Below are 26,545 nucleotides of genomic sequence, written 5' to 3'. Positions count from 1 at the left end.
AAATACTCAAATATGTTCAACACCAAATTATTTAACTTTTTAAATATTATATATGGAATATTTTAATTAATGAAATTAGACAGATCTCTAATATAATAGCATAAAATCTATTACTAAAAAAAATCAAAATATCCCAAGGGTTAGGGAAAATAAAATAAAAATGAATAACAAGATCATGGTGAGTGACACTTATTTTATTGGATCTATAATTTTTTCTTTGGTATCATAAAACCAACATGTTGCAATGATCTAATGTAGGAGCATCTATCAGTGTTAGGGCAATCTTGCATCATCCAAAAATATGTCTAGTAATACTTTATGTTTGATTTCTTTTTCATTTATGGATACCCATTTGAAAAATCAAATATCTTGACTCTCATATTTACACTACTAGTATTTTGGGCCATCTTTCCAAATTTAGGTTGACATAAAAAATGTAGGAAAATGAGATATATTATAGGAGGGCCATAATTATATATAATTAGAGGGTGTGATTTTAGGGGAAGGTAGTAATTTCAATTTCAAAAACTCTAGAAAAATAATTAGGTCAAAAGAATTTATTGTTTAAAAGTTATTACAATTTTAAGTTTCCAAAGACCTCTTGAAAATAACTTTAGAGTTTTATTTGAGGCACCAAACGGTATCATACGACCCTAAAAAAATGGTGACATTTGTAGGCATTTTCAAGTCTTGTAGATTACTCAAAGATATTTCTCATAGTGTAAATGATTCAATAGTTGGAGTTCCTACTCAGAAAAACTATGCATTCTGAATTATGGACAAGCTTTTTGGGAACTACCTATTTTTGTACCTACTTCTAATTTGAATTTTAGATACTCCATTTTGGAGCCTAACCACCAAATTTGAAAATGTAAATTTCATTCTTGGCTCCAAACATAAAATAGGTGATTTAAGGCCCATATTGTGGTGAAAAGTGAAGTTTTGGGAGAAGGTACCATGAGTAGGTTTTTTGTCTAGGATTTGGTAACATTGTACCCCATCATGCATACGTTAGGGTTTAATTTTTATTGTGATGAATATAATAGATTCTCATTTTAGATATTAATAATTTTTTTTACTGTTGTGTTCATTTTTGTCTCGAGTTTTGCTGTCATCATGATCAATAGTTCATACAACAATACACTATATTGGTGCAAGAATCTAAGGAAAATGTAGCATATAGTTTTTCAAGATGCATGCAATTTAATTATCATTAATAATGTAAAATTTAAGGCACAAATTTTTGAAAATTATAATTAGAGATATCACCATATTATTCAAAATAAAAATTAAAGTGCAACATATAAGCATCAATGATCAAAACATCAATAACATAATAGGCACGGTCCTTTGATTGGTTTAATAAGAAATGTAAATTTACACTTCCTATATAATTCTTACAAGACAACATTAAATGTGCTTAGTACAAAATAATATCAATCTTCTTAAATTTGTCATCAAGGAAGCAATAAATTCTAGCATTGGGCACCCAAAATTTTTGGATTCAAAAATAGTTCATTGACTCTATTGGTTGAGGTAAATTTAGAAATTATTAGTGCATTTCAATGACACTTTTAATGACTTACCAACTTACCTTAGCTAATCAATTACATTTATTTAAAAGGATAAGAGAAAATAATTGAATGAATAAATTATTACTTTGAATATGGGGAGTGACTAATGAAAGCTTGTTCACTTCATTCAAGTAATTCAAGTTTGAGCTTTTGTGATATTTTAATTTTATTCTTTGAGAAGTTAGGGTGCTCAATTATTGGGTCCTCTCCTACTTCAGAAATATCTTTTTAACCCTTACCAATTTACTTCTTTTGGATGGATGAAAAAAATTGCTTGCTGGATGATAGGCTAGTTATGCAACAATATCACAATAGAATATTACTCAATTGGGTGCAATACCTATGGGTATTTAATGCACATAACACAACCATTTTGAAGCAAATTATTTAATTATATTAATTTATTTGTTTGTGAGAGTTTAAAAATAGTCAGAATCATCAAGTATAAAAGGGAACATTTCTATTAGATAAATTATGATTGTCAACATAAGCATTTCAAAACTATAAAGTGTTGACTTGGAAATCTTCCATTAGTACAAAATACAAACATAGTGGAAGAATAATATTATACACACATTTCCTTTCTAGTAATATATATATATATATATATATATATATATATATATATATATATATATATATATATATATATATATATATATATATATATATATATATATATATATATATATATATATATATATATATATATATATATATATATATATATATATATAACTTTATGAAGATGACAATTATAAGTATCAAAAAGGGTAATAAACATAGCTAGTTTTTCTAGTTTTATTAGAGGTGACAAAGCATTGAACATGTATTGTGGAATTTTTCAGAGGGATAAGTTATCAGAGCCCTAGGATGACATGTTCCTAGTCATAATGAAGTATCTTACCCTAGTAGGTAGATATGGTGTGTATTATTTTTACCATTTCCTTTTGCTTAATCAATTTCATAATAGGGAGTTAGTCTGCATCCCCTTTTTTATGATGCATGCCCTAGAAGAGACAATTATGGATGTTAGGGAGAAAAAGAAGAAAGGGGCTAATTTTACCATTTTGTACCAAGGGCTCATGTTTTGTTTATTTTGGTTCTAGCTGGCCCTTTACCCTCTTAGAGCCATAGAAATTGATAATTTCCTCCCCATTGGTGCCCTCCTTTGCCTTGAGTTTGTGGGTAGTAGTTATGCCCCTACTCCACAACCCTCACCATGCAAAACCTTGGTCAATAGTAGGGAAAACAAAATCCTAGTTTTGGAGCCAACTACCAATAAAAAAGTTAAAATTGAAAAGAGGGTGGAAGTGGAGACTTGGGACTTAGATGAGGAGTGTCGTGGGAACAAAAGAAGATTAGCTAGGCTTTCTAAGACCAAGGGTAGATTTAAAAAAATGGCTAGATGCTCTCAAGAGGAGGAGGAGGAAGGGACTAATTCTTAGGAGAGTGGTAAGACATCAAGGGATGATTAGGAGAAGTTGAAGGAGGACATTGATAATAAAGAGGAGAAATGAGATGACATTGTGGATGGTACATGGGATTTTGAGGTAGAAACCCTACCAAGGACCCTTCTCAAGAACCCACCCATATTTCTGCCACTTTCACCCTATTATTTGTTGCTAACTAAATAGACCCAAAGGATGAAAAAGCCTCCCCTAATACTATTTATTCACCTATTAGGCCCAATGATTTGGAAATGTTAAAGGCTCCCATTAACAATTTGAATGTGTAGGATAAGAGGAAGTCACTTGTGATTTGAAGCAAAGAACTAAAGATTGGTACTACGGAGGAGGTGGCTGTTACTCCCAAAGACACATAGGAACTGAAAGACCAGTGTCAAGCACTGTAGGAAGGTTTCACCCTCTTCTCCAAATTCTCCTTGAAGTTGACACTTGTGATGGTGATGACCCTTCAGTCGTTGGCTTACAAGAAGGAGGAAGGCCTGAGTAAAGATGATTTGAAACTACTCTACAATTTCCTTGCAGAGGACTGGACTAAGGTTCTATTGGTTGGGAAAGGAAAGAAGAAAGATGTTAGTTAGTGGTCTTTCTAGTGCTTGGTTTTTTTTGGTTATCTGCTAGTAGTTTCTCTTCATCTAGATTAGATGGTTTTGGTTTTTTGGTGGAACTTGGGTTTAGGTTGTGGGTGGTACGATGCGTTGACCACCTACATGCCTTTTGTTAATCTGTTAAACTTTGATAGTTTTAAGAACATGAACTCTAGTACCTTTATTTTACTATTGGTTTTGATGTAATGTGTTAAGCGGTCTATTTCATTTTTTGTTGGTTTTCTTCTGGTAGGTACACCACTATTGTATAGGGCCAACCCACTTGTTTTGGCTTCTTTTATATCAAAAACAATTATAAGTATCTAAATAATGTGTTTGTTGCTCTTAGTTGTATGAAAATAAAACCATGTTATCTTTTAACTAAAAATAAAAATAAATTATTTCAGATATAATATATAATGAGAAGGTATGATATTATATATAATATATTCTTAATCTAGAGGAGAAGACACTTTAGTAGTGGAACTATAGATTTTTTTTGAGTAGTTTGGAATTGGTATAACTAATATTTTCATTCTGCTAATGACTTAAAGATGATTAGAAGTTCATAAATCTAAATGAACAAGACAAGGGGAAGTAAAAGAAAAAAGGCAAATAAAATAATATGGTAGTAGTAAATCAAATAAAAAGGATCCAAATGTTTTGTCTATGAATATATATTTGACAATTTAGATTTTTTTTGGTATAATGCGATAATAAACTTCTTTAGATAAATATAATTTTAATAAGTAGGAGATATTTATACAAGTCAAATTAGATTTTTAGTTCTTTTTTTAAATTTATTTTATATGAACATGAAGATTTCCACAATCAATATGAAACAATTCCAATTATGTAGTATATTATGAAATTTAATTTTAATCAAGTGATGTTTTACCAATTTTCTATTATTGCAATAATTTAAATTTCTATAGCTTATTTTTCATAATATAATTTAAATTTTTAATTTTAAATATAAAATGGTTTGTATTTTTGGTATTTATTATGATTTAATTAAAAAATTAAAAATTTCTATCATATTTAAGTTGATTTATGAATCTAATTTTTCACCATTTGTCATTCTCTAGAAAAACACATCTTACATTAAAAAAAGGGTTCAAGAAACAAACATTTTCCAATTTGTCACTACTTTTTAAAATGTATCTTTTATAATAAATATTATTTTGATATATTAGGTTTTCTAGGACAATAGTCACCTTAAAGACTATATATCAACATAAAGGTGAAAGTACTTAACAAGTACAATTTTGGTGGTTGCTAAAGAATATTTGACATGACAAGAGGATTGAGAACTCTTAATGGTATGCATAGACAAAATGACTTAAAACAGAAGAAGAATTCAACATATCAATGCACTTATTTGCTATTAATGATTTCGTCAAACTTCATAATAAGAAAATGTTGAAATTGTTAAATTGTTAAATTGTCTAACTTAAGTGTTGTGACAAGGATTATAAGTGTGATATAAAATGGCACCAATGATGAATAGTTGGAGAAGAAAATCCTACTATTTGGAGGCTAACACATCATGCTAAAAATGGACATATAACAAGGTTGGAAAATGGAGCTCTAGAAAAAATAGTTCATATTGTTTATAACCTAGATCTAGCAACATAGAAAATGACCCCAAGAGTGTACCAAAAATTCCTATGTTGCTAGGAAGTTGAAGGCAAAAACTACTTAATATTATATGGGCAATAACATTCCAAAATTCTAAGGGCTAACACTATATAAAGCAATAGTCACATTGACAAAATAGAGAGGCAAGGTTTTTTTTAAATATATATATACATATATTTTTTGCTAAAATAATATAATACTAATATATTTTTCTATCTGCTAAAACACTGCACCCCTTTTGGCTACAACTGCTAGTTACTACTATATGAAAGAGTGTAGTTTATGTATCATTCCTTACCTTATTATTATTGGGAGCGAATAGTTAGCCCATGTTCATTATGTATGTGTTACTCGCAAATGTCGTGGTGCTTTATATTAATTATTTGTAGAGATATTATATTTCTAAAGTCTAAAATGATTAGTGCACTTTTTTTTTGATTTTTTCATTCTTTTTCTTCGAAAGCAACCAAATTTTAAACTTTTGAATTTTGAAATAGACTATCACAAATTATTGTGATTATATATATTTATATATGTATAAAATTGCTAAATACTTATTTTGTTTTAATTGAGAAAATACTTATAAAGAATACATGTAAATGGAATAAAAGTATTATTTTGAAGTTGATTTAAGTACAAGCTTTATTTTTACAAAATGGTAAAAGAGACTCTTACCATATCACTATTTTTTACTAGAGACAAGTTGATCAATTCAAATATACACTCACGTACAAATGTAAATGATTTTACTTGACCTTATTATGCCTAAAGTTGAAATCACAATATACCAACTATGACCATATCATGTTCGCTCTGAGATACACTCCTCTATTACAATAAATTTACTATGTTAGACTCCAACAACTGCAGAGTAAAATTATGTTCCAATTTATTGTGTCAAGAATTTATAACAAGTGACTAGCACGAGGGAAGATCTTTAGGAGGAGGAGGGAGAGATTGAGATTTTCCATTTCCATTCAAAACAATCCATGCCATCTTCAATCCCCAACTTGTATGGACCTCCAAATGGCAATGCATGAACCACACTCCTGTATTTACATCAAACAATGATAGTACATAAATATTAAACAATAGCCATTCTTCTATTCTAGCTCTTTGTTATTCTAATGATGGCTTATAGTGTGTGATTTAAGACCATGATGATAAACAAATCTAATCTAATATGTTTTATGCAAACAAAATCTTATTGCATTGAATCTAGAATCTACATAAGCCAATATTTGTGATTAGAACAATCGATGGAGTATCAAGTAGATCCAAAATATTGATGCAAAAGAAATCTCAAACTCTCATATTTATACATAAAAATAGTTGGATTCAACTAAAATTATATGTAAAAAGTGATCATAAATCAAAATGAAACAATTACCTGGATTATCGGCTCTAAATCGAAGAGCGGCCCAACCTCCAGAAAGAATCCCAAGTGTATTTCTCTCTGGTGGATCGACCAAATTAAACTTCTTAGGGTCACTAGAGGCATTGTAGTTACCCACACCTTGACCAACAATATAAAAGTTGAAGCCATGGAGATGCAATGGGTGGCTCTCCGGGCCCACAATACTTGTGTCTTGTACAACAAGTTGAACTGTGGTGTTGAAAGGCAGCACCTTGACATTAGTGTCATTAGTGGGCATGGTATTGTTGGGAGGTGTGCCAGTGTAGTTGAAAGGAAAAGGCGGGTTGTCAGGGAAAGTGGTGTTATAGACACCGTTAGATTGACCAAAATAGTGAGCTTGAAGAAGAGCCATGGTGGGCATAACAAAGGAAATGTTGTTAATGGAGGCTGTGAATTTGGTCTTGTTATTGGGGCCACCACAAGTTTGGTTTTTAGGGCATGGGTTGAGTCCAAGCCCTATTGCGAACAAGAAGTGCTTGTCCACGGTTTGAGGAACGGGTGGAGGGGTCAAGCTTTTTAGTTTTCTACTAAAGTTGGATGCAAAAGAAGTGTCATTTAGAGCAGGAAGGGTGGGTTTTAGTAGAGGGAAGTTATTTGAGGTTGTGTTGGGGAGAATGTATTCTAAAATGGCGGCTACCGTGGAGTTATCGAATGTTCCACCGCCTGTTACGTAGGGGTGGGCTGACATGAGGAATCTGGCTGCTGGTGGGTGGGTTTTGGCGGTTAAGAGAACGTTAGTGGTCTGGCCAGGTGATATGAGAATTGTGTTGGTTTTGAAGGGTTTTACATAGACTGCGTCGGTTTCTACCACGGTTAGTGAGTGGTTAGCGATTGCAAAGAAGAGTTCATCATTGAGAGCAGCATTGATTATTCGCAGGAGGTATGTTTTCCCCGGGGAGACTTTCAACTTGAATGTATCTGCATTGTATTAATCAAAACTTATTAGAAGTTTCTTAGTATCTAGAGAACACATTGATAAAAAACAAGATGCAATTTCTTTCCAAAATAATGCTGTTTTAGTCAAGTAAGATAAGATAAGATAAGATAACATTAATGTCTAATAGATATTAGCATGTTTGAAATAAGTTACATTTGGATCAATAATAGATTGTTTCTGAAGGGATTGGAAGTTTAATGCTATAACAATAGCATTAAATGAAAGGTCTTAAATTTGAGTTGTCACTAGTCTATTAAAAATATACACATTTTATAGAGTGGGTTAAGAGAGTCACTGGAATGAAGTGACATCTAGAATAAAAATGGATTGGTTATGAAGGGACCCAACAGTGAAGGGATCTAACAATTTTGTGTTAGAAAATTCTAGCAACAAATGGAAGAGCTTATGTTTGGATTGTACTAATATCGTAAATAAATCATATTAGAAGCAATTTAGTAAGAAGCAATCATACTAGAAGCAATCTAAGTTTAATGCTAGAACAATAGCATCAAATGGAAGGTCTTAAATTTGAGTTGTCATTAGTCTATTAAAAAAAACACATTATATAGAGTGGCTTAAGAGAGTCATTGGAATGAAGTTACATCTAGAATAAAAAATGATTGGTTCTAAAGGGACCCAACAATTTCATGTTAGAAAATTCTAGCAACAAATGGAAGAGCTTATGTTTGGATTGTACTAATGTTGTACATAAATCATATTAGAAGCAATCTATTTTGATTTCTAAGTAGTCCACAAAAAGCTTAACATACTACTATGGCTAGATTAGATAGCTTAAACATCACACACTAAGGCTTAATTCCTAAGTTAGAAGTGTTAAATAGTCAAAGTTGAATGTCTTCCTTAGTGTGTGGTGTTTAAGGATGGCGGGACTAGGCTAGGAGCCCCAAACATTTTGTTTAGTGGTTTTAAGAGGGCAAACTTGAATTAAAGATTGTTTGGTTGTAAAGGGTTAATTACTTAGTGGTTGAGAATTTTAGCAACAAATCTAGGAGCTTGGATTTGAATCTTAACATTGTTAAAAATAAGCCACATTTGGACCAAAGATTATTGGTCACAAATAGATTAATAATTAATCTTTGAAAAATTCAACATGGTATAAAATGAGGCACAAAAGCCAAGAATTTTACATTTTAGCACCAAATGAAATGTCCTAGGTTTGAGTTTTAGATAGTCCATGAAAAGTTCAACATGGTATTAGAACCAAACTTATAAGACACTAGAGCATTCTATGAATGGCTTGAGGAAGATGTTAGAAGGAAGTCACATATAAATCAGAGATGGTAGAGCATAGATTTGAATACTACTAATGCTGGAAACAAGTCACAATTACCAAAGACATATTCTTCTTAAAAGGGCTAGTAGTTAAATGATAGAACACTCTTTAACAACAAATGAAAAGGTTCTAAGTTTGATCTTAACTTGTCTATGAGAAAAAGATCAACATGATATCAAAACCAAGCTAAGAGTTCTAAACATTCTATAATGTGGTTTGAGGTGGGTAGCATTCTAGAAGTGGCTTAAGGTGGGGATTAGATGTAAGGCGCACCTCAATCAAAGATAGACTGAATTCTTAAAAAATCTTAAATTTGAATTGAGAAACTTAACAACTAAATCAAACAATTCAATTTATTTTTGGATCTCTTTTCTTTTCCTCGCATCTTATGATGAATCACAGAATGCAATCTGCAAGATTAATGATAAAGCAAATAATATAAAACCTTGTCTCCATAAGTTTACCATTGGCCGAGCAGTTATACAAAGGACCAGGGAGGCCATTTATGGTATAGGCATCAGATACATTAGGCCCTCCACCAGTTGCCATGGATTGGTTGATAACAGCTTCCGTGTCTGCATTCCACCATTCTCCTACAAACACAAGCATTAATTTTTTTCTCAACTTATTATATTGGCAACCTGAATGATAATCATAACAAAACTCATGTTGGCCAAGGTCTTTTAATGTACCAAAAATAATGGGAACTTCATGATCTGGCTTAGGGAATGGATAAGATGTATTCTTTTTAGGATAGATTATAATGGGTCCATATACACTGGCTCGCAACCATGAAATGTGTGCATGCCACCATAGTGTTCCAGTCTGCCCGGTGACGGTGAATTTGTAATTATAACTCTGCCCGTTTTGAATTGGGCATTGAGTTATATAAGCAGGACCATCTGCCCATCCAGATCTCAGCTGACGAATTCCATGCCTGTAGGAGATAAGATTTACATTTATTGACGTGGTAAGGCAGTTTAATAATAAACACGATAGTTTCTTTAGATAGATGTAATTAAATGTACAAAGAATATATAGGTTAATACAATATAATTAGATAAATGCAATTATCTCGAATTGATATATTTTCTTTGACATCTGAGAGATAGATCTATACAAAGAAACTATCTAGTTACATCTATTATTTTTTAATTAGATATAATTATATCTAAAGAAACTATGTTAATTAGATAAAATTACAGATAATTAGCTACATTAATGTGTAGATGTAATTAGATAATTTCTTATTAGCTATGTTATTAATTAATATGTATCTAAATAAACTAGATGTAATTATATCTAATTACCACATCTAATAAGAAGTTGTCTAGCTAGATAGATTTAATTAAAAATACAAAGAAGATAGCAGGTTTCTATAGATAGATATAATTATGATACTTCTACGATAATATAAACTTGCATGCAACCAAATTCAGTACGATAGAGTTTTTATTGACAAGAATGGTCAACTTTGTAACAAACATACTAATGAATACTAAGTGGAGAGTGATACTTACACAAATTTGATCACTTTGAACTGTTATCTCTTGATCTTTTAAGAGAGAATCTGTAACATATAATTTGATTTAAATACTAAGTGGAGAGTGATACTTACACAAATTTGACCACTTTGAACGGTTATCTCTTGATCTTTTAAGAGAGAATCTGTAACATATAATTTGATTTAAAGAGACAAAATTTATGACTTAGTTGGCCATCAATTTTTACAAACATTCTAATGAATACCGTGTTGGTTTTGTGATCTGCCACTTTAATAATTGTTGATTGATAACTTACATAGATTTTGATCATTTCAAACTGATATTTATTAGTATTTTTTTAGATAGATGAATTTAAGATATCTATTGAATTTTAAAAAGATCCTTGTTATAGAATTTAGATTGGCCCTTTTTGACTCTTTAATGCCCCAAAGAAGTGCTCCTAAAGATGCTCTAATTCATAGAGAAAACAAATATATATGTTGTTGGTCTCTTTTATTATAAATATACCAATGACCACTAATATTAACTATATAATTTATCATTTGTGTTTCAAATATACTAATGTTAAGTATACTATTTGTCACTTTTATATGTGCAAATTGATACTCATGTAAATTTGATATTTCTAAAATAATATCTATTAATTAAAGTAGTAGATTTCCACAATCCATGAAAAATATTTGAAATGTTTTTGAATTAGATTGTGTGTTGCTTTCTAACTTTTCTTTGATACTTTCATAGTAATAAAAGATCATAGGGTGTGATCTTTAATACATAAACTACATACAATCTAATCCAGAAATACTTCAAATACTATCTATTAATCAGAAATACTTCAAATACTATCTATTAATCTTTTTGGCATAAATGTATTTAAGATATTGATACTAAGTTAAATTGAGGATATCAATACTAAGTTAATTTAAATGTGAAAACAATCCTTGTTTGGCACCTTCGTTACAAACATACCAATGAATGCTAATGTTGTTGGTTACATGATTTGTAACTTTGATAATCACACGATCACCGTCCCGAGCAACTATTGGTGGCCCTGGAAATTGTCCATTAACAGTGATCAAACTCTTCGTATTGCAAAGCCGAGTCACATTCTTCAGTTTGATCTGCAAATAACAAAGGAAAAACACTAAAATATCAGAGCTATTCTGAGCTCTTATTGCAATGAATAAACAAAATGATTACAAAACAAGAACTTATGACCCACATCAAATTTGTAACGCCTTGTGAATATCCCTGAATGTTTTCCTGAAACAATATTGGTCAGAAATAGTAGAAATACTATAACTGTTATAAGTTGGCCACCATACGTCCTGAAAGTAGTTACCATTGTACCCACTTCAGGTTAGAGACAATGAGACAAAGGAAATCAGATTGAAATGGAAATGGTGGTTGTTTTTCCAGTATTGCTAATCTGAACCTTTTCAGCCATTGTCAGCCGATATATACAGATCAAATCGGTTGTGTAGTCTCGTTGAATGTTTGGTAGTTTGGTGAAATGTATTAATCCAGCAAAAATATTGTGTTTTTATGACTTGCTCATGTTTTTTGGTAATGATGATTTAGTCATGAAGTTTCAAACTATGTTTTTGTATGGTGGCTGCTTGGATTACTATATCCCAGCATGAAGATGTGGCAACTGTCGAGTGGTAGAAAAGTAAGACACCAACACAATTGCTAAAGAATACAGCACGCCATGTGCTATTCCTTCTTTGGAAGCATTCATTGGTGTACCAAACTCCTGGTCCTCACATATAACCACAAGATTTATGTCCTCTAATTGTCTTTCTTCAAGATCAAGAAATGTTTACCTATGAAGAAGCCTTCAACTTTCAGATTTCCAACTAGAAGAGAGGACCCATTACCATTAGCCATCTATCTCAATTTTGTATAACTCAACTTTGTAAGCGGTATATTCTAAACTATTGGAGAGGATCTAGTAGATGCTTCTCCTAATTTCACGTTTCTTATATTCATTAAAAAAGCTTAGATTTTTTCATATGGTCGAAAATTTAAAATTCTTATTTTAGCTTTTTGATATATCAATTTTCAGGAGTCATAACTTTTGATTTAGATATGAGTTCTAGTTGAAATTTTATAGGCAGTTGCATGAGAAGGAGTTATTAGGGTTATCAATGGAGCTTAGCTCAATAGGTGGCTGTTCTGACATTTTTACAAGAGCCTCAAACTTCATCTTGACCTCCAAAATTGAGTTTTTGTAGTTTTTTCCAATTTTTTAGAAAGTTGTTTTTTTAATAAATCTGAAATCATACTCTTGATTTCGTAGATTAGTCGGCAATTTATCTTGCCCTAGTTGGGGGTTTTTCTTTGGAAAAATCGGGATTCGTAGGATGGATTTTGGAAATTTCCAAAAATGAAAATTTTTGTTTTTGCCGAAAATCTGTCAAATATGGTAATTTTTTAGAATTGTAATAAGTAGGTGTTTTCTTTCATTGGAAGGGGGAATAGAGTTGGAGAAGTTGAATGAAGAATTTGGTGTTGTGTTATCATTTTCTGAGTATTGTTTTGAAAGGGGTTTTGGCTCCATCACTTTTGAATAGTTTTAATGATTGTGAAATGAATTAGGAAGTGCATGAAAATTTAAAATTTGATCATTTAGAAGTGTTAGAGTGATATCTACATAAATGTATATTTCAAAAAGTTTTAAGTTTCTTCATAGGCAACTTTAGAGATTAAAATTGTTCCTTTTGTGTAAGTACATTAAAATCTAAATATGAAAATCAACCAATATTTTAGCCACCTTTAAACATCATACACCAAGAGAAGAATTAAACTTGGGAAAAAAAGTCAATTTTGACTATTTAACACTTTTGGTCTAGGAATTAAGCTTAGCGTGTTATGCTTAAGTCATTCCCAATATTCCTCATAAACGGTCAAAGGCACTTCAAAAATATTGTGACTTTTAATATATGACTTAAGAGCTTAATACTATTGTTCTGGCTATTTAATAATTGCAACGATGATGGAGTGAATCATTAAGTGCATGAAGATCCAATGTTCTTTATTTGCAAGTATTGACCAATACCCCACATAAATGTACAATTTGAAAAGATTTGGGTTTCTATGTACATGACTAAATAGTTACAATGATTGTGCAATGAACTATTAAATGCATGAATATCTACAATTGAACATTCAAAAGTGCTAATTGATACGGAAAATAATTCTTGAGTTGCACTTTGATTCTCTTGGGTTTCTTCATATATAACTAAAGCATGTTGAAAATAGCATTTTAGATTTTGAATAATTACATGTTTGTAGGATGAACCATTAAATGATGGAAGATCCAAAATTGATCAGTTGGAAGTGTCAACGCATGTAGCACATAAATGTTCATTTACACTTCAATTTTTTTTTGCTTTTTTTCCATGAAACTTAAAAATATAATTTGAGCTTAAGAATAGTTTAAATGACTTTGGATGAATTGTTAAGTGCAAAACGATCCAAAATTGATCATTTATCGATTATTAGTTGACATGTATTAAAATCCAATTGCACTTCACAAAGATTTGACTTTCTTCATATAAGACTTGGAGCTTAAAACTATTGTTTGAGATTTTGAATGGTTATGATGACTATGGGATGAATGGTTGAGTGTACAAAGCTCCATATTTGACAATGTGGAAATGTGGAAGTGTCAATTGGTATCCCATATAAATGCTTAGTTTCAAATTTTAAATAGCCATGGAAATTGTTTAATGATTGTTATGTGCATACAAATATATAATTAATATCTTGGATGTGTTGACTCATGTCACTTAAATGTTTAGTTACACATCATAAAGTTTTGGGTTTCTTCTATGACTTTAGAGCTTAAATATATTATTTTTGCCTTTGAATAGTTAAAAAACTATGGAATGAATGTTTAAGTCCACAAAGATCTAAAATTGATCATTTGGAATTTTCAACCATCCTCACATAGAGATTAATCACATGTAAAAAAGTTTTGGGTTTCTTCATATATGACTTAAAAGATTAAAACCAATGTTTTATTTATTACATAATATCAAAACTATGGGATAAATCATTAGGTGCATGAAGATTCAAAATTGATCATTCGGAAATATGACTTGTACACACATACATATTAGTTCCACTTCACAAAGTTTTAGTTTTCTTCATTTATGACTTACGAGCTTAAAACTACTATTTAAACTTTTGAACAATTACATTAAATGTAATTGAATCATTAAGAATACAAAAATTCAAACTTGGTGATTTAGAAATGTTAACCATATCTACATAGATGCTAAGTAATAATTTTGAAAAGTTTCCGGTTTCTTCCTAAAGAATATAAAACTATTACTTCAATTTTTGAATAGTTAGAAGAATTCTTGGATGAATGGTTAATGAAATTGTCAACCCATACCTACATAGATGCTTAGTTACACTTCAAGGAAGTATTTATTTACATTATATCAGCTTTGAGATTTTACATTTACTATTTAAGGAGAATCTAGGACATGGTAAACCAACATTTATGTGATTCAGATAAGAAATGATTACATCTGGCGACATTGACTGTCCAGCCAAAAAGGGCAGCGTAAAGAGGACAACGATTGTTAGGCTACAAGTCGTACTTACATGAACAGATAATAATAAATCTCAACTACTTGTCGAATATTTTAGCTTTCACATTATTGTTGGAGGGAGATTTTCACTTCAACTTGCAGGTTCACCATGGATTACGGGTGCTACCTGTTATGATCTAAGAAAATGACATCTCTACTCTAAGTTCACGTACTCTTATTTTAATGTGGGGTTTTGTTTTTTTGATTTTGATTACTTCAAGTAATATTTCCTTCAACTAGCATTTTCTTTCTCATTGCTTCAAACAGAAATGAATATGACATAAATCATTATTTCTTTAAAAGATATACTAGAGTTTAGTAATACAAACTAGTAAGACCATTCTATTCGATTTTATTTTTTCAATACGAACGAAGAAGGTACGGCAATTCAGCCAACAACTTTGAAACTTGTAAAACTATTAGGTCTGTTATGCTTCGCTGTATTTCAAACAGTTAAAAGTTTTTTTCATGTTAGAATGTGAAAGGAAAGTTCAAGTGAAATAATTTTAGGGTAAATTTTAATTACTATGTTACTGATAAGCAAGACTATGAATATATCTTTCATAGTCACCCATTATCTGAGTTGACGAGGACCTCTACATCTAGCTCCATGGTTGTGAAGGCATCAAACCAGTCTACTTCAAAGATTGTGGCTTTCCCTTGTATATTTGTCTCTATACAATACCTAGCATTCCACTTTAATGGTTGCTAGATGTTTTGAAGTGCCTATACTTGGGCTTAACATTGAACTTCCTATAAACGGGCCTCTATCAATGAGTCCGGAGTCTGAGAATTTCTATGATCTGCCTGTATCTTATAGGTCTGATGATTGTATCTTTGATTCCCTTTTCATTTTGGATGTTTCTTCATTGCTTCACACCATGACATCATCAGGAGTCATTTAGATTGCTTTGGAGAATAATTAAACAATTTGCATGGCTGCTCGCAAATTCAACAGGAACACATGAAGTAGTGCGGCCTTTCAAAACCCGTTATAGCTATCTTTACTCCCTTTCTCTCATATCATTGCTTCGAGTTATTCTTGGGATACAAACTCATGCATGAGCAGTTGTCCCTTGAGCCAAATGCCCACCTACCACCCTAATGATCTATAGTAACAACAATGAGAAACGTTGAATGCGGGTAGGTGAGTTCAAATCTAGAAATGAGAATGAAAGTTTTTGAAATAGGTCAAAAGGCAAATATGCTCATTCATTCGTCTATTAGCAGATAAGGAGCAACAAAAGGAATATCACTACTCATGAAACATGGGTCAATGAGTTTAACTCAAAATCACACAGTTAGATCCTGATAGCAATATAACAATATCAAAGCAGTCAAAGAGAAGAAGGAAGGTTTAGGAAGAATATCAAAGTTGCAGTAACACAAGATCAAAATCTTTTTGTTCTTCGTAAGTTATTTTGTTTGACCTATTGAAGCAATGATTGCTCTAGGCATTATTGTATGCAGCCATCTAGTGCTGCAAGTTAATACCATATATAGAAGTTTTTTAGGTTAATGTACTTTGACTCTAGTTGAAGCCATATGCTCCTAGATTTGTAATAGTTGATTCAGTATTTAACTAGAAAGCATTCAAGAAGGCACATTAGCAAATCTCTAGATATTTGGCATGTTGTGGTTGTTCACTTCTATCTATTCCATATTAGGTTTAGGTTTTATGCAAATCTTTGTTATTACCTTTGCATTTTGATGCAAAAATGCTCAGACTGTATGTCTGTTAAACATCTCACTCGGTTTACTCTTTAATCAAGTTTTGTCTTCTATTGTTCCTATCGAGTTCTCTCGGTATCCTTGTTGACCAAGTTCACTCGGCAACCATTGAGTTGAGCTCTACCTTCCCTTTAGTGACCAAGCTCACTTGATACGCTCCTGTACCAAGTTGCCCTTAGTGCCAAGTTCTCTTGGCACCTACTACCTATCAATCGACAACCATTGTGTGCCGAAAAAACTTTCACTTGGCACCTTCTTGTGCCGAGCAAGCTTTTTAGAGTTTGTGATTTATTTTTCACATGGTATCAAAGCTTTGAGGCTACACATCCACAGTGAGTTAAGGCATTTTTTTTTTTTTTGGGTTATTTGACATGACAGGAGATGCAAGAAAGATATGGCAAAAATCACTATCCTTTAATGGATAGAATTATGATACATGGGCAAAGAAGATGAAAACCATAATGGTAGCTAATGACTTGTAGGAGTTTGTGATCAATGGGTTTAATGATGTTACATCCTTAGCGGTGTATGTTACCTTCACAAACCGACAAAAGATTCAATTGAAAGAGTCAAGTAGAAAGGATGCAAAGACATTAAGTCTAATTGAGGCAACAATGACAAACATAATCTTTTCTAAGATTGCAACAACATATTACTCAAAGGAGGCATAAGATATCCTTGAGATGAGCTTCAAGGGGACTGATAAGGTCAGAGTAATAGAGCTATAAATGATTAGAAGAGAATTTGAGAACCTTAAGATGAAGGACAATGTACCTATTGCAAAGTTCAGCTCAAATCAAATAGAGAAGATTATGAAGAGCAGAGGATTGTAGAAAAGAGACTGAGGAGTTTACCTCAGAAATATGACAACCTTGTGATGACCATTAAAGAAGCAAAGGACCTCACCACATTGACCATAGATGAGTTGATGAGAACTCTTCAAACCAATGAGCATCAGATCAATAGATTAGCAACAACTTCCCAAGAGCAATCTTTCAAGGCTCAAGAGAATTCAAGAGGTAGGGGGAGATGAAGAAATGTCTCTGGTAGAGGTTCAAGAAGTAAAAGTTGTGGAAGGAATGGTCAAAGGAATGGTGGTAAAGAAAGCTCAAAATGAGCAAGCAACCAAGAGGGAGCAAGCACCTCTTAAAATAACTCTAGAGGAGGTAAGAAGAATTACAACTCTAATAAGAGCAACGTTGAATGCTACTACTATCATAAGTATGGGCATTATGCTAGTGAATGTTGAAAGAAGCAGGGTGATCAGTCAAAGTAGAATGCAAAAAATGCAAACAATTCCATAACCGTCATCATGTATAACATTGGTGAACAAGACAACCCTAAGGTATGGTACCTAGATAGCAGTTGTAGCAACCATATGAGTGGTAATGAAAGTTTATTCTATTTCATTTACAAGACTTTAAAGTCTAAAATTAAGATGGGAAATAATGGAACCATTCCCATACTAGACAAAGGATCTATCATGGTTTGCACCAAACAAGGTGAGAAGAAGGAGATACAAAATATATATGTTGCCCCTAGTATAAAGTATAACTTGATGAGTGTTGGAAACTCATTCAAAATGGATACAAGGTGCTTGTGGAAAATGACAAGTGTTTCATTCATGAGAAGGATGAGAGCAATATATTACTTGTAGCAATCCAAATGACAAAGAACTCAATCTTCTTGTTGAAGATAGAGACATGCTTCTCTTCTCAAGTTAGTGATGCACCTCCCAAACATGCATGTACAATAGTACATCAACAATCAACTCTTAGGAGTGTGATTGAAGACACCTCCAAGCTTTGGCATCTTAGGTATGGATATCTTGGATTTTTTGGTTTAAATTTGTTTTCTAAGAAAAGAATGGTAGATGGATTTCCAAGCATAGTAGATTCATATGACAAGTGTGAGCCTTGCATTTTGGGTTAGCAACATAGGCTTCCCTATAATTCTGAAAATTCTAGAAGGGCTAGAACACCATTAGAATTGGTGCATTTTGATTTAATAGGCCCTATGCAAACTACATCCATTGGGGGGAGTACTTATTTTATTACATTCATAGATGATTTCAATCGGGTGTATTTTTCGAAGAAAAAATTTAAGACATTTGATAATTTTGTTGAATTTAAAGTCCTGGCTGAAAAATAATGTGGACACTATGTAAAAGTCCTTAGATCATATAGAGGAAGGGAGTATACCTCCAATATGTTTGTGAATTTTTGCAAAAAAAATGACATCAAGAAAGAGCTTACAACCATTTATACTCTACAACAAAATGGAGTGGCTGAGAGAAAGAAAAGGACCATTATTGAAATGGAAAGAAGCATGATAAAAGCAAAAGGAATCTCAATTGAATATTGGTGAGAAGCTATATTAACAAGAGTATATTTGATCAATAGGTGTCCTACAAAGTCAACTTGTGATAAGATTCCTCTTGAGGCTTGGTCAAGGAATAGATGGATAGTTGAAGACTTGAGAGTGTTTAGATGTGTAGCATATGCACATGTGCCCAAGGAACAAAGACAAAAGCTAGATGAAAAAGGTGTGGAGTTTATATTCACAGGTTATAGCTTGGAATCAAAGGCTTACAGATTGTATCATCCAATCAAAAGAAGATCATCGTTTCAAGAGACATGGATTTTTTTGAAAATTAGTTATGGGATGGCTTGGTTGATGTATCTTCAGGCGCATCAAGAAAAGCATTGAGTATTAATGAGGAAGAGGAAGACATTGGTGATGAGCAGGATGATGGAGCAACAAATATAGATTATAGACAAGGGCAGAAAGGCAAGCAACCCCTTACATTCTCAGTGATAGCTCTAAGCACTTCTAGATAGCCCTAAGCTATTATGCAAACCAGTAGTAGCAATAATACTAAAAATTCAGATCCCACTCTTACCTCTCTATTGCCAAGAAAGACTAAAATTCTAAGGGAGATATACTAAGAAGAAAGGTATGAGGAAGATTACGATGAGAGTGTAAATTTTGCATTATTTTCTCATAGTGATCCAATTCATTTTGAGGAAGCTGTGAATGAAGAGAAATGGTGTAATGCGATTGATGAGAAAATTAATGCTATTGAAAGAACTGAGACATGGGAGCTAACTACTTTTCCTCCCAAGAAACAAGTAATTGGAGTGAAATGGGTCTACAAGACTAAGTGCAATGTTGAAGGACAAATAGATAGGCATATGAAACTTTTAATTGGTCAAGGGGTACAAACAACAATATGACAGAGATTATGATAAGACATATGCCCTGGTTGTAGAATGGAAACTATGCATGTTGTCATAACAAATGTAGCCCAACACAAATATAAGGTCTATCAAATGGATGTGAAGTCCACCTTCTTTAATGATGCATTGAAAGAAGAGGTTTATGTGGAGTAGCCACTTAGTTATGAAGTTTCAGGTGAAGAACACAAAGTATAAAGATTGAAGAGAGCTCTTTATGGGCTCAACCAAGCTCCAAAGGCATGGTACAATAAAATTGACTCATATTTGATGAACAATGGCTTTAGAAAAAGTGATGGTGAGCCCACTCTGTATATCAAAGCAACAAATAGTAAAGTGTCGATTGTTTTCTTCTATGTTGATGACTTAATCTTCACTGAAAATGATAATTTTTTAATTTGTGAGTTCAAAGAGGCCATGAAAAATAAATTTGAAATGATAGACCTAGGTCACTTGAAGTACTTTCCAAACATAGAAGTAAAAAAAATGCATGATGGTATCTTCATCTCTTAAGAAAAATATGCAAGGAAGATCTTGGAGAGATTCAAAATGCAAAATAACAAGGCAATCCCAACACCAATAATAGTAGGTCTAAATTTGAGCAATGAAGATTGCCACAAAAGTGTGAATCCAACATTATACAAGAGTATGGTTTGAAATTTGATGTATTTGACTGCACCTTGGCTAGACAAGATGCATGCAACAAGTTTGATTTTCAAATTTATAGAAACATCAAAGGATTCCCATTGGAAAGTGGGAAAGAGGATCCTAAGGTATGTGAATGGCACCAAGGGATTTGAGATTTTGTATGCTACAAATAATGATTTCAAGTTGGATGATTACATGGATAGTAATTGGACTAGAAGTTTAGATGATAGGAATAACACTTTTGGATATATGTTCCATATGGGATCAGGTACAATTTTATGGGCATCCAAAAAGAAACGTATTGTTTCTCAATCTATAGTAGAGGCTGAATATATAGCATTGAATGCATCAACATGTCAAGCTATTTGGTTTAGGAGGATCTTGACATATTTGAATGGAAGGAAAGAGGATGGAACCACAATCTTTTGTGACAACATCTCCTCACTTGCACTATCTAAGAATCTTGTCTTCTATGGGAGAAGCAAGCACATTGAGATTAGATATCACTTCAACAGAGAGTTTGTGGAGAATGGAGATATCAAGATGGAATTTTTAAAGTTTGAGCAACAACTAGCATCCATATTTACTAAGCCTTTAGGCATTAGAACTTTTATGCACCTAAGAAAGTGTCTTGATATAGTTGATTTGGATCAAGAGTGATCCATGTTTTTTGTTTCACTTAGGACAAAGGGGGAGTGTTGAAATATCTCACATATGTGATTGGTTTCCCCTTGAGCCAAATGTCCACCTACCACCTTTATGGTTTGCATTAATAAGAATAAAAAATATTGAATGCTGGTAGGTGAGTTCAAATCTAGAAATGAGAGGGAATGTTTTTTGAGATAGGTTAAAAGGAAAATATCATAATTCATTTTTCAGTTAGTAGATAAGGAGCAACAAAAGGGAGGAAGAATATAAGAGTAGTCAAGAAGCAGAAGGAAGGTTCAGGAAGAAGATCAAAGTTGTAGTAGCATAAGATTAGATTCTTCTTATTCTTCGTAAGTTATTTTGTTTGACCTATTGAAGTAGTGATTGCTCCAAGCATTATTGTATGTAGCCATCTAGTGTTGCAAGTTAATACCATATATAGAAGTTTTCTAGGTTAATCTATTTTGACTCTAGTTGAAGCCGTATGCTCCTAGATTTGTAATAGTTGATTTAGTATTTAAATAGAAATTAGGCAAGCATGAATATTAGCAAATCTCCAGATATCTGGTGTGTTGTGGTTCTTCACTTCTATCTATTCCATATTAGGTTTAAGTTTTACACAAATCTATGTTATTACCTTTGCATTTTGATGGAAGAAATGCTCAAACTATAAGTCTATGAAAACAACTCACTTAGTTTACTGTTTAATTGAGTTATGTCTTCTGTTGTTCCTATCGAGTTCACTCGAAAACCACTAAGCTAAGCTCCACCTTCCCTTCAGTTATCGAGCTCACTCGACACCCTCTTGTACCACATTTCCCTTATTGCCAAGCTACTTTGCTCCTTCATGTGCCAAGTTCAGTCGGCACCTACTGCCTATAACTTGACATCCCTTATATGTTGAGCAAACTATTTCTCAACACCTTCTTGTGTCGAGAAATTTTTTTAGAGTTTGTGATTTATTTTTCACAATAAAACCTTTGATATCCCTCTTTTGGTTCTATACAATCGGACCTCCCTAGTTCTATCGCTTAATTTGCAAACAATTATAATTTGATTGGGCAGAAATGTGGGTTCTTTGAATACACCTTATTTATTCACAACTTTATACATTCCCCATAGAAGAGCATTGATTGGATCTTCAAGAGTTCAAATGAAATATCTTCATACTTTTTGGAACAAGATCATAATAACTTGCATGTTTTCATTGACTTTGGATGATAGTTGTGAATTAAGTAGCCTAGTTAATCTGCATTGCCAAATTATTAAAATCAGCTCTTTGAATTTATTATTGAATTTGCAAAGTTTGAAATTTGATTGAAGCTGAAATTTGAATGGTGTCTTCAAACTTTCCTGTTGACACTTTGACACCAAAACTTGTAAATTTTTGAAGTTAAATAACTAATCAGAATAACCCATGGTTTAAATTCAAAACCTACACTTCCAAAGTTTGAACCTTAAACAGTAGCCTTTTGAACAATGAATCTATATTTTGAACTTTTGAACCTTGAACTTTCAAATATGAACCCCAAACTAATGAACCATCATTTCAGACTTTGAACTTTGAACTTTTGAACTTCAAGGTTCATGTTCAAGTTTAACACAATCCTAGAACACTACTCCTTCTTATATCAAACTTTACAAAGACATCATTAGACCAATAAGAAAGTGAACAATTTCATAATATTTTCCCATCAAGCTAATTTTCCAAGTTTAAAAATTAGGGTGTTAAAAAAATGTTTACAACTAGCTCTGATTGCGGATATGGGCCACAAGGGACATACAAAATCTAGAATCATCTGGTAGGAGACTAGTGCTTATCCATTCTAGAAATAGAGTTGGCATACAATAGAGAATAAAGGGACTATTTGTAGTAAGGGGAAGAGTGGGGGAACAAAGAAACACCAAACACCTAAAATAAAAGCAAGCAAAAACTAACCAGCTAAACTAAACATATCAAAGAAGGACCATAGGATAGGATATTGCTTGCAAAAATATTTGTAGATGAGATCATATTTGGAGGACATGATATTTTTGCTGAAGAAATGAGGAAAGAATTTAAAATGTCTATGTTTGGAGAGATCAATTTTTTTGTTGGTCGAGAAGTTCATCTAATGAAGGATGGGATATTCATCAGTAAATCAAAAAACATTAGTGAAACATTGAAAGTATTTGGAATGGAATATTCCAAACTAGTTGGAAAACCTATTCTTACTAGACATAAGCTCTTAATTAATGATGATTTAAAGGAGATAAATTAGACTACTTATAAATCAATGATTGGGAAACTTCAGTATCTAGTTCACACCAGACCTAATATTACAATAGAAATTGGCATAGTTGCAAGCTTTTCTGCTAATCATAAAGAAAATCACATAATGGTAGTCAAAATAATTTTGAGAAATCTAAAAGGAGCTAAATATTATGGGTTATGGTACAACAAAGGAGGAAATTTTGAGTTAAGAAACTTTACTGATGAAGATTGGGCATGAAGCATTTATGACATAAAAAGTACTAGTGGAGGAGCAATCTTTCTTGGAAAGAGGCTAGTGTCCTAGACAACCAAGAAGAAAAATTATATCTCTTAATCCACAATAGAAAAAGAATATGTTGTTGTTGTAGTTAATTGATCTAACATAATGTGGATCAAACAATTTATGCTATGAATGAAGGAAGAAATCAAGGAACTATTGGTTAATATTAACTAAAAAAGCCTTCCTGCAAAAAATTGAATTTAAATAACAAAGCCTAGCTACCAAATTGTCACTTCCATATTTTAATATTAAATGCCAATGGAAATACAAAATAAATAGAAAAAAATACTTTAGTTTATTTCCATATGAATCTTAGTTTATTTCCATGGGGCCACAACTTTCCCTACAATTGGATCTTGCTAGATCTACAGTCGTTGCTTTGTCACCTTATGAAGTTGCAAGGATTTTATGGAAAGAGAAAATTGACATTACGACATGTGGACCTTGTGATTTTATTCTCCTTGGCAGGCCGCAAAAGTAAAGACTTGTCAGACCTGGTGGATCAGTATCAAACAATTGGCAAAGAACAATGTTCTCATTGGTCATGTTTTGACATGAATTAGTGCATTTTTTGGGACTGTTAGATGGATTTTAATCAAGTGGTTTTCACTTTGTCACTAATAGAAGTTGCATAAAGGATACCCATAGAGACAAAGTAAGGTTTTTATGCATGTCCAAGATGGTGAAGGAGTCACACAATCCTATGATATAACTATGTTCATAGGATCACATGAAGGAAAGATTAAGCTATTGATATTACAATATCTAACTATCATAACATTGTAACAATGGATGATCATGAAAAGGTTAAGAAATTAACATGATCTTACAATAATTGTGTCATAAGATTGTAGGTGGTGTTAAAGGGTCCTCTGATGCACTATGAAATATTAGTGTATCATAAGATCATAAAAAAGGTAAAAGGAGGGTCTAATGTTACAACGAGTTGATGATCATAAGATCATAGAGGTTATAGAGGGTTCCTTCGACCATGAGATGTACTGGTGATCATAAGATCGTAGGGGTGAGCTTCTAGGCTAAAGATGATATGAGGGTTTTTGAATTTATTTGATGATTGTAGGACTTTAAGTTGACCATAAGGATATTTTCACTTATCCAGGCTGGAAAATAAAGGGGTCTTCAACCAATGAAATCACGTGAAGGGTAAAGGATGAAAATTGAATGGTTGACTCATGTTCAATCTGACTTGGTGTACTAATATAAAATAATAACAATGGTGTAATAGAAAATCTGATTTGGTCGATCCACTACTGATCATTTCAATTGGCTCCCACACTTGTTAAATGCAAAAGGAGCACTCATTCATTGCTTGGTTATCTATCTAACCATCTGTTCATTAATGGCAACCATTTCTATCTTTTCAAAGTTGTTCTTTTGGAAAAATATTTGATTTTCTTGCATCTGAGTTTGTTCCAAGATCAGATTTTGTCGATCTTTATGATTATTCTCTACAATCTTAATGGTGGTAGTTGTGCTTCACCTTCTAGTAGAAGTTTCTCAGTTATGCTTGAACTATAAAAGCAAGTTTTTTCCCCTTTCAAAGGGTTGATCTTTTCTTTGATTCTATAGTATTTGTCCCCATGCATACTACTGTAATTTCTTATCCCTCTGAGCCATTGTAATTCTCTGTTGTATCTCTTTTAGCCATTAACACACTATGCAAGACTTCTTTGCCTCTGGTTAATGTTCTTGTCTATATTCTACAATTTTCATGATTGTATCTACTTTTCGAATTTGAATGATATTGAGTAAAGTTTCTTCCGATAGGATTCTTTTTCTATCTTATCTACATGTGCTTTTTAGAATAAGAAAGGTCTAAATTTGTATTCTTTGAGGTCATAATTGGTTAATTATGCATTTATGGGTAGAGATAAGATCAAACACTCTATTTTGGTGCATCACCTCCTTAGAATAGATTAGGTAGTTTGCTTCTATTCTTTCTTTCTTCATATTCCTCTCCAAGAGTAGTTAGGTGCATCTTGATAGTAAAAAGAAATTGGACTTCTCTAGAGACTCAACCTTACAGTTCAAGTCCCTTATCTTGAAGGTTGTTTCCTTGTTTCACAAGATTGTCCTTACATAAAAAATTTGGACAAGGGTGCAAAATTTTGTGACAACAGTTATCTATTGTGATAACACTAGTGCAATCAACATATCCAAAAATCTTGTGATGCACTCAAAGACAAAATAAAGTTCAACCAAACACCATTTCCTAAGGGAATTGGTTCAAGACAAAGATTTGAGATTGGAATATGTGAACACAAAGGATCAGATAACAAACATATTTACTAAAGTTTTACCTAAGGATGCATTTATGTATCTAAAAGGCAAAGTAGGGGTTATTCCCATATTTGATGCTCACTAAAAGAAAAAGATAGTGTGGCATCAACTAAGATCCATTGAAGATCAATCAAGTTGATACAATGTAATGTAGAACATATTACATATGAATTAGTACAAAAAGGTACATTGCAATTTTAGATGTTTGTCCTTTGGTAATTGATATCAAAGAGGGAGATTTTAGTGTCAACATGGAAGTTTGTGAAAATATTAGTATTAATGGGGAAGAGGGAGAGTCTTGATGAGTGTACAACTAAGAGGGAGAAAATTACACTAGAGAATTGGTAGGAAACTAATAGAGACAAATCCAAGAAGAATCTTAGAGGGAGTAAGTATGGATGAGAATTAGATTGAAACAA

The 26,545-nt window shown here is 32.3% G+C and overlaps 1 protein-coding gene across 1 annotated transcript; it reads right to left on the bottom strand.

Annotated features, from left to right (window-relative positions):
- Nucleotides 1-5,864: 5,864 nt before the first annotated feature.
- LOC149542169 (laccase-17-like) lies at nucleotides 5,865-11,863 on the bottom strand. The gene is made up of 6 exons (XM_089797193.1): nucleotides 11,644-11,863; nucleotides 11,391-11,542; nucleotides 9,609-9,853; nucleotides 9,381-9,509; nucleotides 6,659-7,603; nucleotides 5,865-6,317 (listed from the first exon to the last, which is right to left on the bottom strand). Exons 1-6 carry the CDS (start codon nucleotides 11,764-11,766, stop codon nucleotides 6,187-6,189), a joined length of 1,725 nt encoding a protein of 574 aa, XP_089653319.1. The 5' UTR covers nucleotides 11,767-11,863; the 3' UTR covers nucleotides 5,865-6,186.
- Nucleotides 11,864-26,545: the final 14,682 nt, after the last annotated feature.

Source organism: Cupressus sempervirens, chromosome 8 (assembly GCF_028749045.1).
Source record: "Cupressus sempervirens isolate cs-2001-9-10 chromosome 8, ASM2874904v1, whole genome shotgun sequence".
Classification (NCBI taxonomy): Eukaryota; Viridiplantae; Streptophyta; class Pinopsida; order Cupressales; family Cupressaceae; genus Cupressus; species Cupressus sempervirens.
This window is presented reverse-complemented; position numbering and strand designations above follow the sequence as displayed.

Coding starts and splice junctions, on each gene's coding strand:
- LOC149542169 (XM_089797193.1), bottom strand. CDS start 11,766: ATGGTAACTACTTTCAGGACGTATGGTGGCCAACTTATAACAGTTATA. Junction 11,543..11,643: donor CAAGGCGTTACAAATTTGAT/GTGGGTCATAAG, acceptor TGTTATTTGCAG/ATCAAACTGAAGAATGTGAC. Junction 7,604..9,380: donor GTATAACTGCTCGGCCAATG/GTAAACTTATGG, acceptor AATACAATGCAG/ATACATTCAAGTTGAAAGTC.